Raw genomic sequence first — 19,443 nt, forward strand, 5'->3', positions numbered from 1 at the left:
AAGGATAACTAACTAAGTAGCAAATATTACGCATAAATTATAATTTCAGGATTGCACTTGAAAAAGCTGTAACAAAGGTTTTAGAAGTGTTCTTGAAATGCTTCAGAAACACTCTTCTAAGAATTCTAAGAAACGTTTTACACTTTTTGAATGCACAGAATTAACTTTATTTGCATTTGAAGTATAAAATATTGTTTATCGATCTCATTTAAATAACTGTACTATTTCTAGCATAATAAGCATTGATTTCATTATTATTATGAGCATTATGATTATTTATTGCTACAAAAAAATGTCCGTGTTTTCCGTTTATTTGAGGGTTTAAAGCTGTTTTTTCCAAAGCAATTTTTCTCTGTTTTTTCAATCCTAATCATAAACAAATTCAAACTGTTGGTTCAAATTTTATTTTTTACCGTGCCCTTTTGCTTACCGTAAGATAACTTTATCTCTTTCAAATCATTTTAAAATTATTTTCTTTATTTGCTCTTACTTTTCAGAAATTGTTTTATGGACTTTAACCATCATATAAATAAAATTGCGATCCAACTTATTTTTCGAATTGATACTCTACTTGATTATTATCCATCTTTACACATAATTTTTTGATAAGTAAAATCGACAAACATTTTATAAATGTGGGCCACTTAATTTTAAATGTTTTTACACTTAAATATGATTTCAATATGTAAGAATTTCAAAGCAAGTAAGAATTTTAAGACATCTTAAGGGTTTTTCTTCATAATTAAACACAGGAGCCGCCGTTGCTCAGGTCACAGGGCGCTCGTCTCTCAATGAGGTGTCCCGGGTTCAAATTCCTACGTTGATCTGTCATGCGAGTTCTGCTTTCGGTTTGCACCAATCAAAATGCTGGTATGGTTATCTTAAAGAGATATTTTGTTAAAATAACGGATTTTTTTAAAAATTATATAGTTTGTTTATTGAAATAGCAGCACTTATCTGTACAAAGAAAAGCGATCACCAGCTTTCATATACTAGTATTTTTAACATACTGTTTAAACAAACGAAATATACAGTTTTATATTGGCACTTCAGCTGAGATTTTTTTCTTTAAATTTAACAGACTTTTTACTGTGCTTTTAAATAACGTTACTAAAATTTCGGAACTATTAAAAAGTTATCATAATAAATAGCTAAGTGGCAATATTAACGAATATCTTTACCGTTAGGGTTTTTATTGAATTATATAGATATAATGAATTACTTGACCATACATTGTGGGAATTAAATTTCATCTCTAAAATGTTTCACTGACACTGATAATAGCTGCAAGACTCTCAGAGGATCCTTGGACCATTAAAGAATATCCGCAATGGAAGATTTAGATTGAAATCAGTGTGATATTTTGCTGGAATTACTGGTAAGATTTTTAAGCAGTACATGTATATCTTGAACAATAAGTCCTTATCGCATATTCATACAAACAACTGACATGTATACATTGGCATTGTTGAAGTTTTAAAAAATGAATTGAAAGAGTTTTGAATAATTTCAATCACTGTCAAATAAGTCATATATTGGTACGTTTCAGCCATTGTCATATTAGTTATATATTGGGACTGAGCTTCCTGTGGTGTATTTATACTATTGCCAACTCTTATCAGTAGTTCATCCCCCTGCACCAATGTTTCTTTCGCTTTTGACAATTATCTTTTGTATCAATGGCCAACTAAACTCTCTTCTTCCAGTACCACCCAGAAATATCCTCATTGTTATTAATTTGCAAGTTACAAGTTGAAATTCGAAATGAGTCAGTAAAGTTGCTATGATTTAGAGATAAGGAAAAAAGTCGTTTTTCAAGTAGTATTCTGTACCAACATAAAGGTGTTGTTCTTCCATCCGTGCTTGGTACATTCTAGTACACGCTTTTTAGAGCACGGAGTAATATTTAGTTTGTTTTCCGACTAAGTTTTATTTTAATTTGGTATTATAAAACTACGTATCATCAAGATGTCATCAAGCCAAGTAGTCAACACTTCAATTCTCAAGTAATTCTATTTTGTTTCATAATTATTAAACTAAACTTAATATTAGTAATTTTGATTTTTTTTTTCATTTCGCCGGCAAAAGGAATAAAGTCGTCAGTGTAAAGTCAACGGGAGCAATTACACTCAGCCTTTCTTTTCAATTAATTTTTTAAGGTTGACGTCTAATTTTCTTAAAAAATATTAAATATAACAATTAAAATTACTTGCACCGGAGAAATGGGAAATATTAATATTCCTTTTCAGTTTAAAATGCGATTTTAGTAAATTTGTGTTTACAGGGTATTATCATTAAAGGTAATGAGGTATAGATTCACTCGTATATTAAGAGTTAACAAGACAATGCACTTTTCTTTGACATTAATAGAAAAATTGATTATTTAAAATGTGGTTTTAGTAAATTACCGCTTAGAGGCTATGTTATCCTCTTAGAGGTAATGATGTAAAGATGTTTCCATATATTATGAGTCAGTAAACAATAAATTTTTATTGTTATTAATTATAGATGTATTGTTTTATAAATACATACATAGTAAATAAGTGAAGTATTCGAGTTCTGGGTGTATTTTGCCTTTCATACCGATAAGGAATATGAATATATAAGTAAGGTGAGTTCTTGATATTGCTAATATATTCTTAGTATATAGTTAATATTTCTCGATATTGTTAATTTTTCATTTTAAATCTGATACTTAATAAGTTACTTTAGTTTATAGGGTATGGAGTACGCCATGAGATATGGGGTTATGTTATGAAATTTAATAGAAACAACGATTGTTGTTTCACAATGTACTTCTTGAACTCGAGCATTTCACTTATTTGCTATGCATTTACGTTTCTAATAAACAAATTTCTGATTAATATCGATAAAAGTGCATTGTTTTATCCATACATAATATATGGGCATATCTGTATCTTTTTATTTTTAATAATACGACATAATAGTTGTTAAACTCATGCTATAAATTAATCCCCTAATAATCACAAAACAAATTTATAATCAGGAGAGGTTTTTGGAACATGCGAAAATTAATGCATTAAACGAGTTTAGAATGTTCATTAAATGATGTGAGATAATATGATGTATATTATAATTAAACTGTAGATATTGAAGCTCAATTATTATAAAAATAATTACTAATTAAACTTTTTAGATATTTCTACCTAAGTCCGATTTTTTTACACAATTTAACCAAATATTTCTACTCAGTGAAAACTACATTAGCAACATACGTTTTAGCATAAAAGCCATAACCATTTTTATTTGAGGAAATGCTATTTGAAATTTTTTAGAACCTTATTTTATCGATATGCGCTTTAATGCCAAAAAGTGACTTACCTTTCTCTTTTTTGCTTAAACATTTTGGATTGTTTCAAATGAATTTTTTTTTTTACAAATATTATAGTAAGGAAACTTAGGAACGAATGTTTCTTTTTATTTGATAAAAATTCTTGGATTTTCGATTTGTTGATAGTAAAGTGTATTAAAATGAAGTTTCTTAAATAGTAGAATTCAAATTTTACCTTATCTACAAATATTTGTGTAATATTTTGTATAGTGTAACTAATAATTTATGACAATAGATCAAACTGATGATGTTTAAATAATTTATTCGCTTATTCATAGGGTCCGACTGCGACATCATCATTTAACTTTTATAAACAGTAAGGATTAGGGAATTTGTACATTTTTTACTCGATATACCCTAACAATATATTACAAGAATCAATTGTGCTTAAATTATAATCGTTAGTTAAAAATTTCAATCTTTTCCCTTAATTTTATTTAAATGAACTCGTTTATTATTTTCTGATTATTAATAATCTCTTTTAACATTTATAAGAAGATTTGAGAATTTAAATAAAAATATTTGGTAGAGGTCAGTTAATATATTTGTACGATGTTTAACACCGTAACATTAAACGATTGCATTTTCAAACAAAGCATTATTAATTTTCAACGTTTAACCCTTTTGTCGAAGAATTTTATTAAACATAATTTTCATTCTTTTTTTCAATATTTCGTATAAATTTAGTTCAAAATAAGTAAAAAATATTATATTTAGTATTTTAATAATCTACGGTTATGAAATACAGAAGGAAACACCGGTGTCTTTTTCTGCTTTAAAGGTAAGCTCTTCCAAACACGGCTGACCTCCTAACAAGAAAATAATTTTTCAAATTTGCAGTTATGTTGGCATAGGTGAAACATTTATTCATCATTGAAATTTCGTTTATTTACAAAATCATATTTTGATAATTTTTTGAATATAAATAAATTTTTTTCAAACTGCTTTTTTTGGGTTTTATATTTCAGTACAAATATAATTCTGATAATCTAACAGATTTTTAATGACAGGTTTTTTTAGTAACTATTAGAGTGTTTATTATAATTAAAAAATATCAAAATATATTATTGGTTGTAGTTAGAGCAACAGAAGAATATGTGTAAAGGGCACATGGGCGACCCATCAGTATCAAAGGAAGTAGTTTATATAGTTTGATTGTAGTTGATATAGTTTGACAAATATTTAGTGCCTTAAAATCTGACGAATCCTTTTTTTTTCCTCAAAAATTTTGAAATTTATTCAATTTACAAAATCAATTATTAATAAATTTTTGAATATGAAGGAAAGCAGTAATTTTTCAACTACTTTTTTCATTTTTAGTACAAATATAATTCTAAAAATATAACAGATTTTTTAGTAACCAATAGACTGTTTATATAATTAAAAAAATATCAAAGTATATTATTGCTTGTAATTAGAGCAAACAGAAGAATATTTGCAAAGGGTACTGGTATCCTATACGCGTCGAAGTATTATATACATTTATCAGTCTATACAGTTTTATAAATATTTAGAGCTTTAAAATTCGATGAATAATTTTTTTTCCATGGCAGTCAGAAGCTCCATGTTGTAATGCACGTGCTGGAGTCTATATAAATCCTTATGGAAAAGAATACAATCTGAAAAATTGGCAATCAAATTTTATTTATTTAATTTGCTTTACAAAATAGTATTTTATATTGGGTTTGTTTTATGCATGCTTTTAAAAGAAAAAAAAGAAAGAATAATTTGAAGTTGGGCGGAATTTTTAAAAGTAATAATGTAAAAATTATCAGTGTTTATAGCTCAGCTGTATTTGAAGTTTTCTTATATGTAGTGCTTAGATTTTATATTTCTCTGCACCAAAATCTTACTAGTTTTTTCATGGCTACAGAGTAACTAAGTTATAATTAAAGTACGATATCTTAGCAGGAGCAACCGATATCTTTACCTGCGTTCTTCCACAGGTACATTCTTCCAAGCACGAACAATAACAATTGAACTAACTATAACAATTGAACTAACAATAATTTTTTCAGTTTTCTAGATATAAGACAAATATTTATTCCTAATTATTTAAATTTTTGTAATTATATATTGATAATTATTGAAACTTGTAAATTGAAAATTATACATTGATAAATTTTTGAATGTGAATTAATTTTTTTAAACTAATTTTTTTTTTTGATTCTATATTTCAGTACAAATATAATTCGATAATTTAGCATATTTTTAATAAAAATTTTTTTAGTTAACTATTAGACTGCTTATTGTAGTTAAAGAATATCAAAATGTATTATAATTAGAGCAACAGAAAAAATATGTATAAAAGGTAGACCGGTATCTCATCTTCGTCAAAGGCTAACATTTATTTTATTTTATAACCGTCGTTGAACAGCTGACCCAATTTCATGGGTTTACGACTACTTACGTTCAACTCCGTAGCCTTGTAATTTTGAACCAATCCAGAAGACAAGGAAACTCCTGGATCAGTACCCCCAGAGGTATTGATTTGTTGTGGGAGCATGGAGGACTTTGAGACTCGACAGATTTAACGTGCATCAGTCACCATTTACTACACGGGGAGTCTTCGGCCGGCGAGGATCGAACCCACGACCTCTTGGATATGGGCCCAGCGCCCTACCGACCAGGCTATCCCGGCCCTAGGCTAACATTTAGTAGTTTATGTGGTTTGATGAATATTTATTGCCTTAAAATTCGACTAATCCCTTTTTTTTTCATGACAGTCGAAAGAAAAGACTCGCATGATCCGAAAAATTTGCAGTCAAATCTTATTTATTTAATTTGTTTTTCGAAATATTATTTCATATTGGGTTTGATTTAAGTATGCTTTCAGTAGGAAAAAGCAATGAATAATTTTAAAAATGTGTGAAAATTTTAGAAAGTAATGTTGTGAAGGTGTATTTCAGGTTTATTTCAAGTTTTATTGTCTGTAGTGTTAAAGCTTTACCCTCCTCCTAAATCTTGCTAGTTCTTTGATGATTATAAAGTAACTAAGTAATAATTAAAATATGATAAAAAATTGCGAAATCTTCCACATTTAAAAAAAAAAAATAAATAGCTAAAACTTTTTTAAATTGTTAAATGTTTCAAAGTTTATTTAAAAAATTGTTAATTTTTTTTGCAAAAAGAAAACTATTTGCTCCCTTGCTATTATAGAGTAATTAATAATTAAAAAACAATAAACAATTGTTGTATTTTTCAAATTAAAATAGAAATCTTAAGAAATTGTTAAAATGTAATTTTTTTTTTTGCAACAAAATCTTCTTAGTTTTTGATGATTATAGGGTAACTACGTTGTAAGTAAAGATAAAAGTAAAATTTTAATTTAAAAAAAATGTTAAAATTTTACGGTTCTTCGTACAAAACTTATTAGTTCCTTGATTATAGAGTAACTAAGTTATAATTAATCAAAGTAATTAAGGTAATATGTATGAGTTAAATATATGATTAAGTTAATACATATAAAAAATTAATTACACTTATTATTACACACTTTTTAAAGTTTAAAATTTTAAATTAGGATATAACTATTCCCTGCACTGAAATTTTGTTAACTCTTTGATAATTAAAGAGATTTTAAGTTGTAACTGAAAACCAAAAACAACCTAATAAAAAATTTTAAGGTTCTATAAATTTTTCAATTACAAACTACTAATAGACACCACTCAATTAATTGTCCAGTCATCTACTGAGTGTTCCTTGAAAACCGTTCTTAATGTTTATTTTTAGATCCATTTTTAAAAATGAAGTCCTACAAATTGGAACCTATAAATAATAAATAAGCGAGGAAAAAATAAAATCAATGACAAGATCTTGGAAATATAAAGGAAGGCGGGATTAAAAGTGTCAAAACTACTAAGGTTGTTTTATGAAACTTAAAACTTGCACAAGTTTTACAAAGAAATCATACGTTTTAACAGTTTACAGTTTCGCCTAGCAGTCATATATGTTTTGATACTTTTAATCTCGCCTTTCTCAAAACGATTCTTTTTTTTATTATTTAGTCATCGTTTTGATCTGAAAAAATTCGCAGTATTTCCTTTTTATCATGGTTTAAATATTAATTTGGGATTTTTAGTACATGCATTTTTTCAAGGATATATATTTTATAGGCTATACATTTTATGTATGTATTAAAATTTTTTCCCCAAGGATTCTAAAAATATATTAAGGGTATTGATAAGGGGGATATTCCAAACATGGATAGTTTGCTACATAATTGCCATATGCAATTTATTTTAATTATTATTTTTTTTTCCAGATCTAATTCAGCATTTCCTGTAAATCAACTTCTCAAAAGAAAAGCCATTGAAGACTATCAAAACGCGAGCAAGCAACAGAAAATTTGCCTTGTGAGACCGTTTCCAAATCAGGCACCGAGGTGCCGTTACTTCCCCAAATGCCGGATGGGTCAGAAGTGCCACTTTGTTCATCCCAAGTGTAAATACAACGCTGCATGCAGGAATCCAAAATGTGCTTACGTTCATGTCGGTCCCAGGAAATTGGAGTTCTTAGATATTAACAACAATGAAGTTAATCCATACAAATGGAAAAAGGAAGAGAAAGGAGAAACCGATGAGCAGAAAATGGAGTCTAGTTCTGAGACCCAATGAATGAACATCGGAGAGTTCTTTTTACTCATTGCTAACAACAAGTTCTCGAACGACTTAAACTGGAAAACTTTCTTATTTTGTTTTTCTCCAATTTACTTCAATTTACTTGTGATTTCAAAGCACGTGATTTAACTTTAAAATGTTGTTTCGATTATGTTTTTGCTTTATAATAAAATCTGGTGAATATTTTTCCAATTTTTACGTTCAATTCTCTCTTAAATATTACGTAAGAATTTTTTTGGCAATTTTGAGCAGCCCGCCTTCCTGTCAAAAAACATTTATGAATCGTAAACTCTCTCCAACGATTACGTAAGAAAGCTTTTGCTTTAACTTTCATTGTAGTAATCTGATTTTAGGTTTAAATTCAAATACAAAATTTGCACAATACAAAATTTGCATTTTCGTTCATTTTATAAAATTTGGAGTAAATTATTGTTCATGAAAATTTTGCGCTTTCTTTCTGAGGCCAAATTTCTTGATCTTTAAAACGCTTCAAAAAATTTAAAAAAAAATTTTTTTTTTTGCATCAAATTTAATTCCAAGTTAGAAAATTTTGCGAGTGTAATTTTTGTTTTACATAGATATTTTTTATGCAGCTAAAAAAATTTAAAACAAGATGAGTTTAACGTCTTACATAAAAAGTGTTCATAAAAGTTGCCCCAGCAAATGTCAGCAAAAATAATCAAAATAAAATTCGTTCGGTGCTTGCGCAATATCTGAACAACATCATGATAAATAAGACGTAAAAAAACGAAGAAAATTAAGAACAATAGGTTTTATTTTTTACTCTACATTTCACCTTTCATCTAGGGAGATGTTTATAACTGCGACTCTGACCAAAAGCCACGGTTGGCAAAAATCGCGATTCTTTTTTAAATCACAAATCAGCATATATTTGATTTGAATCGCAATTTTTCTTCTTCTATAAATCAAATTTTTTAGATTTTATTTAATTTACCACCCAAAGCATCTGATTAAAGATTTTAATTATTTAAATAATATAACAAAAATAGTTAAAATTTCTTACAGAAATGGATAAAATTATTATATTGTTACATACTAATCACTGAGTTAAAATAATCATAGTTATATTTTTCAAGCTCAACTTGCTGATGATTGTTAAAAATTTGGAGATAATTTGTCTGTTAGATATGTAATGAAGTGTAAATTAGTTTAGATCAAAAAACATAACTGAAGAAAAAAATATATCGACTCTGGATTGTACAAGTCTTGATACACGTTTACCACATATTACATATTTAATAAGATTGAAAAGCATTACATTTTAATAAACAAAAATGGGCATAATTGAAATATGTTTTCAGTCAGAAAACTATTTTAAATGTATTCAGAGGAAAGTTGCAATTTAAAAGTTTTATAACACTTATATTCAGGTTTAGTCAATTTTGAAACATAATAATTTGCATGCATATCATTTTTGTTATTTCTAAGTAAAAAAAAAAACACTCATTATCAATAAAATCAGATTTTAAAAAATTGTTCTATAAAGAAAGTATTTATTAATTCTCTTGTATATTGTATTAGTACTTTTTTCAAGCAATAATATTTTTTAATCCGCTTGTTTAAAAATATTGATTTATTTAAAAAAAATCACTATTGACATAAATCAATACATTGTTTGATGAAAGGAATAATTTAGCATTTTCGATGCATATGCCTTTTATTATTTCTTTTATTATAATAGCTCCCTTAAAAAACATTCATTATCAATGAAATCAGACTTAAAAAAATCACTTCTTTAAGAATGTATTTATTACTAATATTGAATGAAAATATTTTATACTTAAATTAATTAAGGGGAACCATAAACAAATCACCACGTATTATTGTCACCACTTAATTAATTTTGGTCATTAGTTTTACAAGTATTATGGCAATTGGTGCTATTTTTATAAGGTATTGTGGTAATAAGTTTTTTATGGTTCAACGAAAGGAACCAGAAAAAAGTACTTGATTGTGGCTATCATGAGAGGGCCTTGGGTAACAATATCATGTCAAATGATACGGATGTCAGTCAATTTTTATTTTCATTTGTTAAACCTATAAGAAAATTGTATACTTCATTTAATAACGCAAAGCTATCGACAAAAATGCTAAAAATAAATAAAGCCGAAAAATGTTATCTTTATTAATTGTGTTGGTACATGTATTTTAGTTTTGTGTTTGATTTTGTTGTGTTGATTAGAGCTATTGAAATAAACTAATCCGTTTCCGGACTTTTCCTTAAACTTGACTCCGATTCCGATCTATAATCAATTAAAATTTCACCCAAATTCCAGGAAATTCTTATTTATAACGAAATTATCTTTTATATTTTTTTTGTAAAGTAAATAAATGCTATTTAACTGATAATTTAATTGACATTCATCTATTCTAACATTCTAGTGCTAAAAAGTATCCTGTATTTTTATATCTATCTACTCTGTTGATGGAGATTAGCAAGAATATAAGCAGATTTATATAAGGTTCACTCTATAGCATATGGAATACAAAGGCATTTGATCTTATATCGAGTTTCAGTGTCATTTCGAAATCTACAAAAATGAGAAAAAAAAACTGAAATTCTTTTAATATTTATTATTTTTTCTTATTTTTTTAAAGAGCAATTTTTTAAACACTTAATGAGACATAAGATGAAATAGTATTAAAGACCATAAAATTAGATTAAGAAAACAACTTTTCTATGGTTTCGCACGAAAAATTAAAATATAAAATACTGAGTGTAGCTTTTCAATTTGTGAGAATCGAGTTGACTCAGTTAATTCTGATATCATGTTCATTTAAAATAAATTTTATTAATAATGAGTTGCAAGAATTCTGTATTATTTTTTCAAAGAGAGAAAAGTTGGGGATTTATTTCATATTGTTATTATTAATCATAAAACTCCGATTTACCATCCGCTTTTCTTTTTAAAGTTAGTAAGAAATTCTTGTAACTTATTTTAAGATAAAATTTATATAAAATGAACACGATGTTTGATAAATTGACTAAAAGTATATCAACTCAATTCTTATAACTTCAAAAGTTACACTCAATATTTTACTTTTTCGGGCAAAACCATAGAAGAGTTGTTGTTTTGTAAAACTTATTCTTACTCTTAAGAAATTACTTGGAGGACACTGTTTCCCAATTTTAACTACAAAACACTGATTACGACTTTTATACATAATAATGCGTTTAAACGCGCCCTAATCAATTTTTTTTATTCATAACAAGTCAATTTAAAAAAAAGCAAACAAAAAAAGTAGTAATAATAATAATAGGAAAAGTTCATACATTATTTTATTCCAAAATTTATAATTCAGCATCATTTGTAAAATTCAATAACCCATAACGATAATAAAAATTTAAAGATAAATGCAAGATTATCAGTAAAGCCATCATATTTTAGTTGTAGATCTAAAAATTAAATTTATTCTTGGCATAACTTGATAAAATGTATTACGATACATTAATCTGGGCCAGGCTTATTAGCCAAGATAACGTTTGATTTTTATAAATTGCACCTCTCACATGTCAATGGGAAGAGAGACCTACATAGAAGAGCAATCCCCATACTGTTAGCAGTGGGGGGGGGGTTATAATTGAGGCAATTACGAAGCACAGCAAAGAGAGATAAAATTCCCTTCATTCAATCTAATGTATAACTACCAGCAAGATTTGATTAATTCTTTAACTATATTCCTAACACCTGTTCAGAGCAACAAATAAACAAGAAGTCCCTATTGAAGAGCAGGGCTAAGGAAGGGCTGGAAGAGAAGGGCTATTTCACTCCTTTGAAAAAACTCTCGCCGCGCCAATCCTCCGATTTTCTCTAGTGACGTAAAAGCTCGCACTTTTATTTCAAGAACGGAGCGTTCGGTCTTACTAGCTCTAAGTAATATTGGAGCATTTCTTTTTGCGAGATATTCCAAGACATTTGTTATTTTCTATAATGACAGTTTTTGCAGTGAATTTACAAGAATTTAATATCGAAATGCCAGTTTGCGCGATTGCAACTTGCAAAAATTCTGATAGAAAAACAAAAGGAAAAAATATAATTTTCCGCTTGTTCCCTAAAGTAAATAAACAACTATGTAAAGAATGGATTCCGAAATGACACACATAATATAAGACAGCAATACGTTTATTCTGTCGTTAAGAACTTTTATAAAAACTCATTATCTAAATAGAAACCGCCTCGTTACTTCAAAAAGAAAGGCAGGTGAAAAAAATTAAAAAATGGATAAAGTCAAAGAAAATTAAAATGTAAATAAAAAATATAAATAAAATAAATAGTATATAGTTGAAATTCTCCTAATTTCATAACATATTTTTTAATGTAGTTATTCTAAATATTTATGATTTTTAAAAAAATTATATTTTCTTAAATTTAAATATCTATAAATTATATAATAGTAAATTTAAATATCTATAAACAATTGCAAAATTAAATTGTCATTATGAACCTAAATTATTATTTTGTTTCAGTAATTAGCGTTTAAGGTTGATGTTTCCTAATGATTAAGTATGAACAAATTGCTATTAACGGCGTATTTTAAAATCAGGGATTCTAAATTTAACTCAACTTATTGTTATAAAAGAATATGTAGATAAAAAAGTGTCGATATATGCTTTTATTTTTCTTAATAATTAAAGTTAAAACTGAATTTTTTAAAATAAAGTATTTATAGTGTCATTTTCGCCAACTAGTAAAACATTTTTATAAGTTTAAAATGATATTTTTTTTAATATAATGGCCAAGAAAGTTTTTTTGAACTATGCTTATGAACGGAAATAATGTGTTAATTACGTAAAGTTTGAAAGCTAATAACCAGAAAAAGTCTTAGCTTATTTTTACTAAGAGAAAGATGAAAAGTTATCGTAATATCTTTGCTTGCGATCTCCGAGATCTGTGGACACAGTGACGTCATAAGGAGGGAAATCGTAGCTTCTGTCGGTATGGATTCTCCCCCTTTATATCTTTATACCATACCGACTGCAACAGCAACAAATCGCATGTTGCAATGACTTTACGCATGCACACTTCTTTCATCCTCCTTCTGTTGCAACAACCAGCGATCGCCGTCACACTGGTTTCAAGAATTGGATGGGGTTCAATTTTCGTCGCTGTTGCAGACTCAGAGATTCAATCCGATTCATATGTATTTCTAATCTCGAAGGGAAAATACGATGAATTCACGTATGATTTTGATGTTAACATCGTTCAGAACATAGTGACTTATGTTTATATAAACTATTTGAATATATTTGAAAGATTTTTTTTGGCATACATTAAAAGACATTTTTATTATAAAAATGTATTTTAAATGTTCTTATTTATATAAATCTTAGTTGAAATTTTTATTAAATATATATAAAATATTATAAATGTTTAAATACATTTATTAAAAATGTTTAAAAATATATATTGATAGGTCTTGATTTAGAAACAATGTTTCTAACTTCATATATTCCTAAGATAAATTTTTGAAATTCTAAAGTGGGATTAATCTGCTAATCTCATTTAGGTTTAAGGTATTTTAGTGCGTTTTGTTAATTATGAAAAATGCATTAAATAGATACTTTTCCTTGTTTAATTCTCTAAAATTATATTGAATTAATTGCGAAAAACTAATAGCATAACTCTTTTCTTCAATTAATTTATTTTACACATTTTTAATTGTTCATGCGCAAGTGAACAAAATATATATTTAAATACATATCTGTTTGCTTTTTTTCTTTTGCTCTTCATTGCAGATATTCTCGAAAGTTAGTAAAATAACTATTAATAGTCAATTAAGCAGAGAATCATTTATGAATTTTACTAGAACATAACTTGACATTGAAATAAATATCAAGCTGTATGAATTAATTATTTTTATACTAGTTAAGATAACTTTAAAGTGATTTTATTCAACAATGAATAAAAAATTAAAGCATTACTCTTGAATCATTAATAAATAAAAATAAAATGTTCAGCTAAATAAGGAAAGGGTGGCGGGTATTTAACGTTGCTAAAAGATTAGAAAGCAGTATTTTTTAATTAATTATTTTTTATTTAATTATTTTTAATTATATATTTTTTCTAGAAGAACTAATTTTATTTTTTATTTGCCATTAAAAGTAGTTATTATTAAAAATTAAACCGTTTGTTCCATTAGAAAAAATTTTCGAAAAAGTATGTTTCATAAAGAAATGCATAGCAAAAGGTAAAGAGAAAAAGGTGAACTTTTTTTAATTAGTTGAAACAAAACAAAAAGTAACAAAAATTGTTTTCATTTCAATTCTACTTTTGATTACTGAAGGGACAATCAATGGGCAATTATTGAAAAAACTAAAATTTTGAATGAGAAGTTTTGGGAAATTTCGTACGAAATTTTGATTATATAAAATTTTATAAATACTACAATGGTGCAAAAAACCGGGTCCTTAAATTTTCTTATCATAATCAACTTCATAAACAGAATCGCTTAAATTTTTATTTGCATGAAATCAGATAGATCTTTAGCTTAAAAAATAAAAAATTTTTAAAGAACAAAAAAAGCTGAATTTTTGTTATAGTGTAAATTGGTTATTCTATGGAATTATGCTAAGACTCGGTATTGTTTATCATTATCGGATAAAATTGGATATATATAGAAATAATGGGGGGGGGGGGAAACGCCTTTTTCCTACTTAAATAGCATAGCTTAGTAGCTATATATATGTATATATAGTTATAGAATGTTTTTCCTTGTTTTCTAGATATTTATGAAATTTACACTAGTCAACCAAAATACAATATTTTCCCGGGCGTCCATTTCTACACTGTGGGAGTAGTGATGTGTGTGTGGAATTATCAATGGATGACGGTGTACCGTCAGTCTCAACAATTTGTTTGCAAAATCCGAAGAATTTCGATTATAGAATGAAATGGAACTCAATAAATTGTTCACTATTGATTTTTTAAATAAAAATTATTAACATTCGTAATTAAGGCTGATAAAATTAATAATTCAGACTAGCACATTAGCTTTTAATCCGAAATAGAGCTAATATTATGAAAAAACTGCGTACAAAGTTTCAAAGAACTTTATGTTAAACATTTTTTCAATGTGTGTTAACGTAAAAAGATTTTCTCAAAATCAACGTAAAAAGACTTAGTAAGCTAATCAATAAAATTTCAAAAATAGACCACATTAGAAAAATGGAAATTTTTGTTAATTTTGCCAATATTAAACCAGTCCAGGATACCTAAAATTTAAAAATATTATTGGCTCTCTAGTCATGTAAGTTTAAACCTGTTTTTTTTTTCGTGTCATTTTTATCCATATATTTTCATGATATGTAATATGCTTTTCCCCCCATTTTTTGCCAAAAATAATAAATTAGCCATATTACTCGATTTTCTTAAAGAACTATATTAACTTATTTTTAAAAATTATTTTACAAATCAACTTAGTTTCAGCAAAACTAATGATACATTTATTTAATTAATTATTAATAAAAGTTCAGCTAGTTTGAAAATTGAACTTAAAAAATTGGTGCTTCTGAAGGAGTTTAAAAATTATGAAAATTCCGAAATAGTAGCAGTTAAGTTAAATAAAGAACTAATGGGTAAGAAAACCTAATAGCTCCAAGAAAATTCATCTATTATAATTTTTTTTATTTTATTTGCAAATGTTAAGCTGCATTGCTTTAAAATATATTAAAAAAAAAGATTCTTTAGATTATTTTTCATTGGTTTGAATGTCCACTATAAAAACTAACTATTCGATTTAATCATCAAATTTTTACATAAAAATTAATATTAAGAATTATATTAACTAGTGGTAATTTTGAGTTAAGTGACGAAATCGGACACGAAAATAATACTTTAATACTCCTTTTCAACCCTCAAAATAGGGAGAAAATATTTTCAATCTGTAAAATATAGTTCCAATAGCTTAGTTTGAAAGTTAAAAGCCATTAATATTCTTCATACTCTTTGAAAACTTCAACGATGGAACTAATTAAACGAGTCAAAAATTTAAGCACACAATTGTTAAAAAATATTTATTTCAAAATAATTACAGGCAATATGAGATTAATTACTTTCTTCTACAGTTTATTTAATTTAGAGGTACATAAAGTTTTCACAGTAATTTAAAAAATGCTAATTTAACTGACAAGATCTAAAATTTTTGAATTTTTTATTTTATTTATAAAGAACTTTATGGAAATTTTCACTATTGTCATTTAAAGTAACATAATTTCTGAAATGGAAAAAAATGTAAATGCCTTACAAATTAAAATATGGTTAGAATTGGGAAAAAGTGAGTAATAAAAATAATAAATAAATAAATATTAAAAAATATTTTACACGCAGTGCAGTTATTTTTAGACTTTTATAATTGAGTGTAAATTGCCTTAAAAATTTATTTTGTTCCAAAGGTGGGATGAAACACTCAAAAAGGTAATCCTCTATATTTTGAAGGATACTCCCACAATATCCGAAAAAAAAAACAAAAAAATTAAAAAATATATTTTTAGAAGTACGAGATTGCGTAAAAATTTAATTAATCATGCTTTTAATACTAGAGTTTCTGAATGACAGATGCTAATAAAAAATAAAAGACAGTCGTACTCCGTTATAATGAACTGTCTGGGGAACAGTGACAGGTTCACTATAAACGATGGTTCCCTATTTTCAATTTCTGAAAAATTATTTTTAGCACATAATGGAAATAGGGATTACGAAAACTCATAATTGTTTTAATAAAGTTCGTTTTAACTAATCAATTAAATTGAATAATAAAAAGTAAATTGAATAATTTTCACATTGATCGGAAGAAATTAGTGATTTCTGATGTACTACAATTCGATTTGAAGCACAGTTCCGTATCAACAATTTTAATACAGAATCCAATGTTTTTTAATCCTCATTTTCTGTTGTAAGAAAATTTCATTCCTGAGGTAAATTGGTGAAATTTCTTGCTCTTCATCAACATTAAAAATTTGACACTGCTTAAAGAAATGCCTCCACTTAAAATCATAAATGAAAAAAAAAGGAAGGAAAAGAAAAAGGCTGAAAAATTCACTATAAATGAACTACCCACTTTTAGCTGTCCACTATAAGCGTATAAAATAACATTAGTTAAATGAAATCAGAAGGACCACTGAAAAGTTGATTACAATCGGATGTTCACTATATTACAGGTTCATTATAGTGGAGTTGCTCTGTATAAAAAATATTCATTGAAAATATAGCACATTACAACTGTTATTTCAACCTGATTGCTATTATTTCAATTAATGTGTAGTGATACAATGAATAAAAGAAAATGTATATTACCCTAAATAGCTGGTTATAACTATTGAATTTTCAAGAATTGAGTACCAATGTTAATACTTTGAAAACGTGACGTAAGATTTCTAAAGTTAAGACAAAATTTTAAGTTATGAATTAATTGTTTTTTAATCAACAAGTAAGCATACCAAATGTAAAATTTCTCAATAACCGTAACTTTTTTCGATGGATTTAGATTTTCGGTCATTAATCTGAAAAGTTTAGTCACAAAAGTTGGCTCTTTAATATTAATTTTAGTTTTTATATAGTTTTGCTACATAGTTTAGTTTTACACAGTTAAGTTTTTGCATATATTCGGGAAATTTTTTAGCACATCAAAAAGTTTTTGTCCACATTTATAAAATTTGTTAATTCAAAAATATTTCCATGTAAGAATAATTTTTTAAAATTATGTACTATTTTTTAGTCATATAGTTTAAATCCTATATAGTTTAAATTTCTATTTGTAAAATTTCACAATAGCTGATGGAACTTCCATTTCAGCAAAATTGATGTAATGAGCGAATACTTACATTAATTGCTAAAATAGCAATTTTTCTTCAATAAACAGTATTGAAAATTTCAATAAACTGCATTTTTCTTTTGTAAGTAGGAAGATTACTTTTTGGAAGGTAGTTGATCGTTGTTATTCCCGCATGTATGTTATACAAAAATAAAGGACTAACTTTAGAAAAAGAATTTAAGGTCTAAAGAATTTTGATCTCTTCCATTTTGTCCTTTTTTATGCAATAAAACATATAAAAAACAGCATTTCCAAAAAAATATGCCGTAATCACGATATGAAGCTTTCACTGTACTCCTTTGATTTAAATTCTAGCTAATTTAATAGTAAGCTAATTTTCAAAACCCCCCTAATTATTTAAAAATACAATGCTTTTAGGTATAATAAAACGGGCATAAAATAAGGGGAACTCTAATTTCATATTCGGAAAAAAATTAACTTTAAAAATGGACAGGAAATTTTTCTTTACTCTGATAGATAAGGAAACTGATGCTTCACAATTCTAGATTGAGAAAAGTATGTATTTTACAATCCTTTGTCCATGAACCAATCTTTTAAAATTTGTGACTGAAAAAGATGATTTGAGTCAGTCTGGGGGGTTATTACTAAATCATTTTTCTCATTTATGAAGCAGGAAACTGCCTTTTGTACTTTTAATATGAATGGAAAGTGTCTTTGTCCTTAGGTATGATAAGAGGTGTGACAATAACAATGACTCATAACAATGTAGAGAAGAATGTTATCTCAAACAATCTTCTACCTTATGGGGGTGGTCGTCAATTCACAGGTGTTGTTCTGAGAAATTTTTATTTGAATTAACTCATTTCTGAGAAAATAAAAGATCTCTGGAGGAGACTGAAGCAGGAGTGATTGAATTTCCCTCCTTACATTGAATTCCTTTATCAGATGAGCAATTTTAAGAACGAGACAATCGCTTTTTTTTAATGGATCTTCTTAAATGTGTTGTAAAACTTTCGAAAAAGAAAGTCTTCTGTTTTATATGAGTTTTTATAATTTCTTCAATTTACTACTGGACCTCATTTAACACTTTCTATAGCTTATCTCAGCTTTTGACCGCACTCCTACCGAAACTTCTAAGAACATATTTTAAACGTTATAGCTACCCATATTTTCATGGTCAAAAATCTAAATAGAATTAAAAAAAAGTGAGGTTATTTAAAGAAAGTTAACTTTGAGTTAGATTTCACAACTTAACTATTTTTTTGCGCTTATTAATCGACTTAGTCAATGTCAGAGTACAAAACTCTTAAGTTATAATGCGTGAAAATCTGACAATTGCATAAAAAATATTTAGAATTCTTTTTTTTTTTCATGTTCACTGCATGAAACCTGGTACATTTTTAATTATGTTTCGTTTTTATTATGCATGTTTCGTCAAATATTGCAAAATTAAGCCAAATTGTTTCAATGATATAGTTGCTAGGTTAAAATTTTCGGAATTTTATATTTTATTTGAATCATTTGTAGCCTATAGTATTATCCACAAAGTTATTTTCGTGTCGAAAATGGAATGCTCCAATAAAAGAAGAAAATTGGAAGAGAATAAAAATATTGAATGAAAAATTTGACTTTGCCGTAAGCAGTTTCAAAATTTCACATTATTTTTCCATAAAATTCTCG

At 26.7% G+C, this 19,443-nt stretch overlaps 1 protein-coding gene across 1 annotated transcript; it reads left to right on the plus strand.

The window, feature by feature from the left end:
- Nucleotides 1-1,819: 1,819 nt before the first annotated feature.
- Nucleotides 1,820-8,163, plus strand: LOC107454955 (uncharacterized). Its single transcript, XM_016072320.5, has 2 exons — nucleotides 1,820-2,006; nucleotides 7,617-8,163. Exons 1-2 carry the CDS (start codon nucleotides 1,969-1,971, stop codon nucleotides 7,966-7,968), a joined length of 390 nt encoding a protein of 129 aa, XP_015927806.3. The 5' UTR covers nucleotides 1,820-1,968; the 3' UTR covers nucleotides 7,969-8,163.
- The last annotated feature ends 11,280 nt before the right edge of the window (nucleotides 8,164-19,443 follow it).

This window comes from Parasteatoda tepidariorum, chromosome 6 (assembly GCF_982258835.1).
Source record: "Parasteatoda tepidariorum strain Cologne lab strain chromosome 6, Ptep-v5.0, whole genome shotgun sequence".
Taxonomy (NCBI): Eukaryota; Metazoa; Arthropoda; class Arachnida; order Araneae; family Theridiidae; genus Parasteatoda; species Parasteatoda tepidariorum.

What these genes read in the sequence shown, in the direction of transcription:
- LOC107454955 (XM_016072320.5), top strand. Translation starts at nt 1,969, where the DNA reads ATGTCATCAAGCCAAGTAGTCAACACTTCAATTCTCAA. An exon ending in GTCAACACTTCAATTCTCAA is followed by an intron (nt 2,007 to 7,616) that starts GTAATTCTATTT and finishes TTTTTTTTCCAG; the next exon opens with ATCTAATTCAGCATTTCCTG.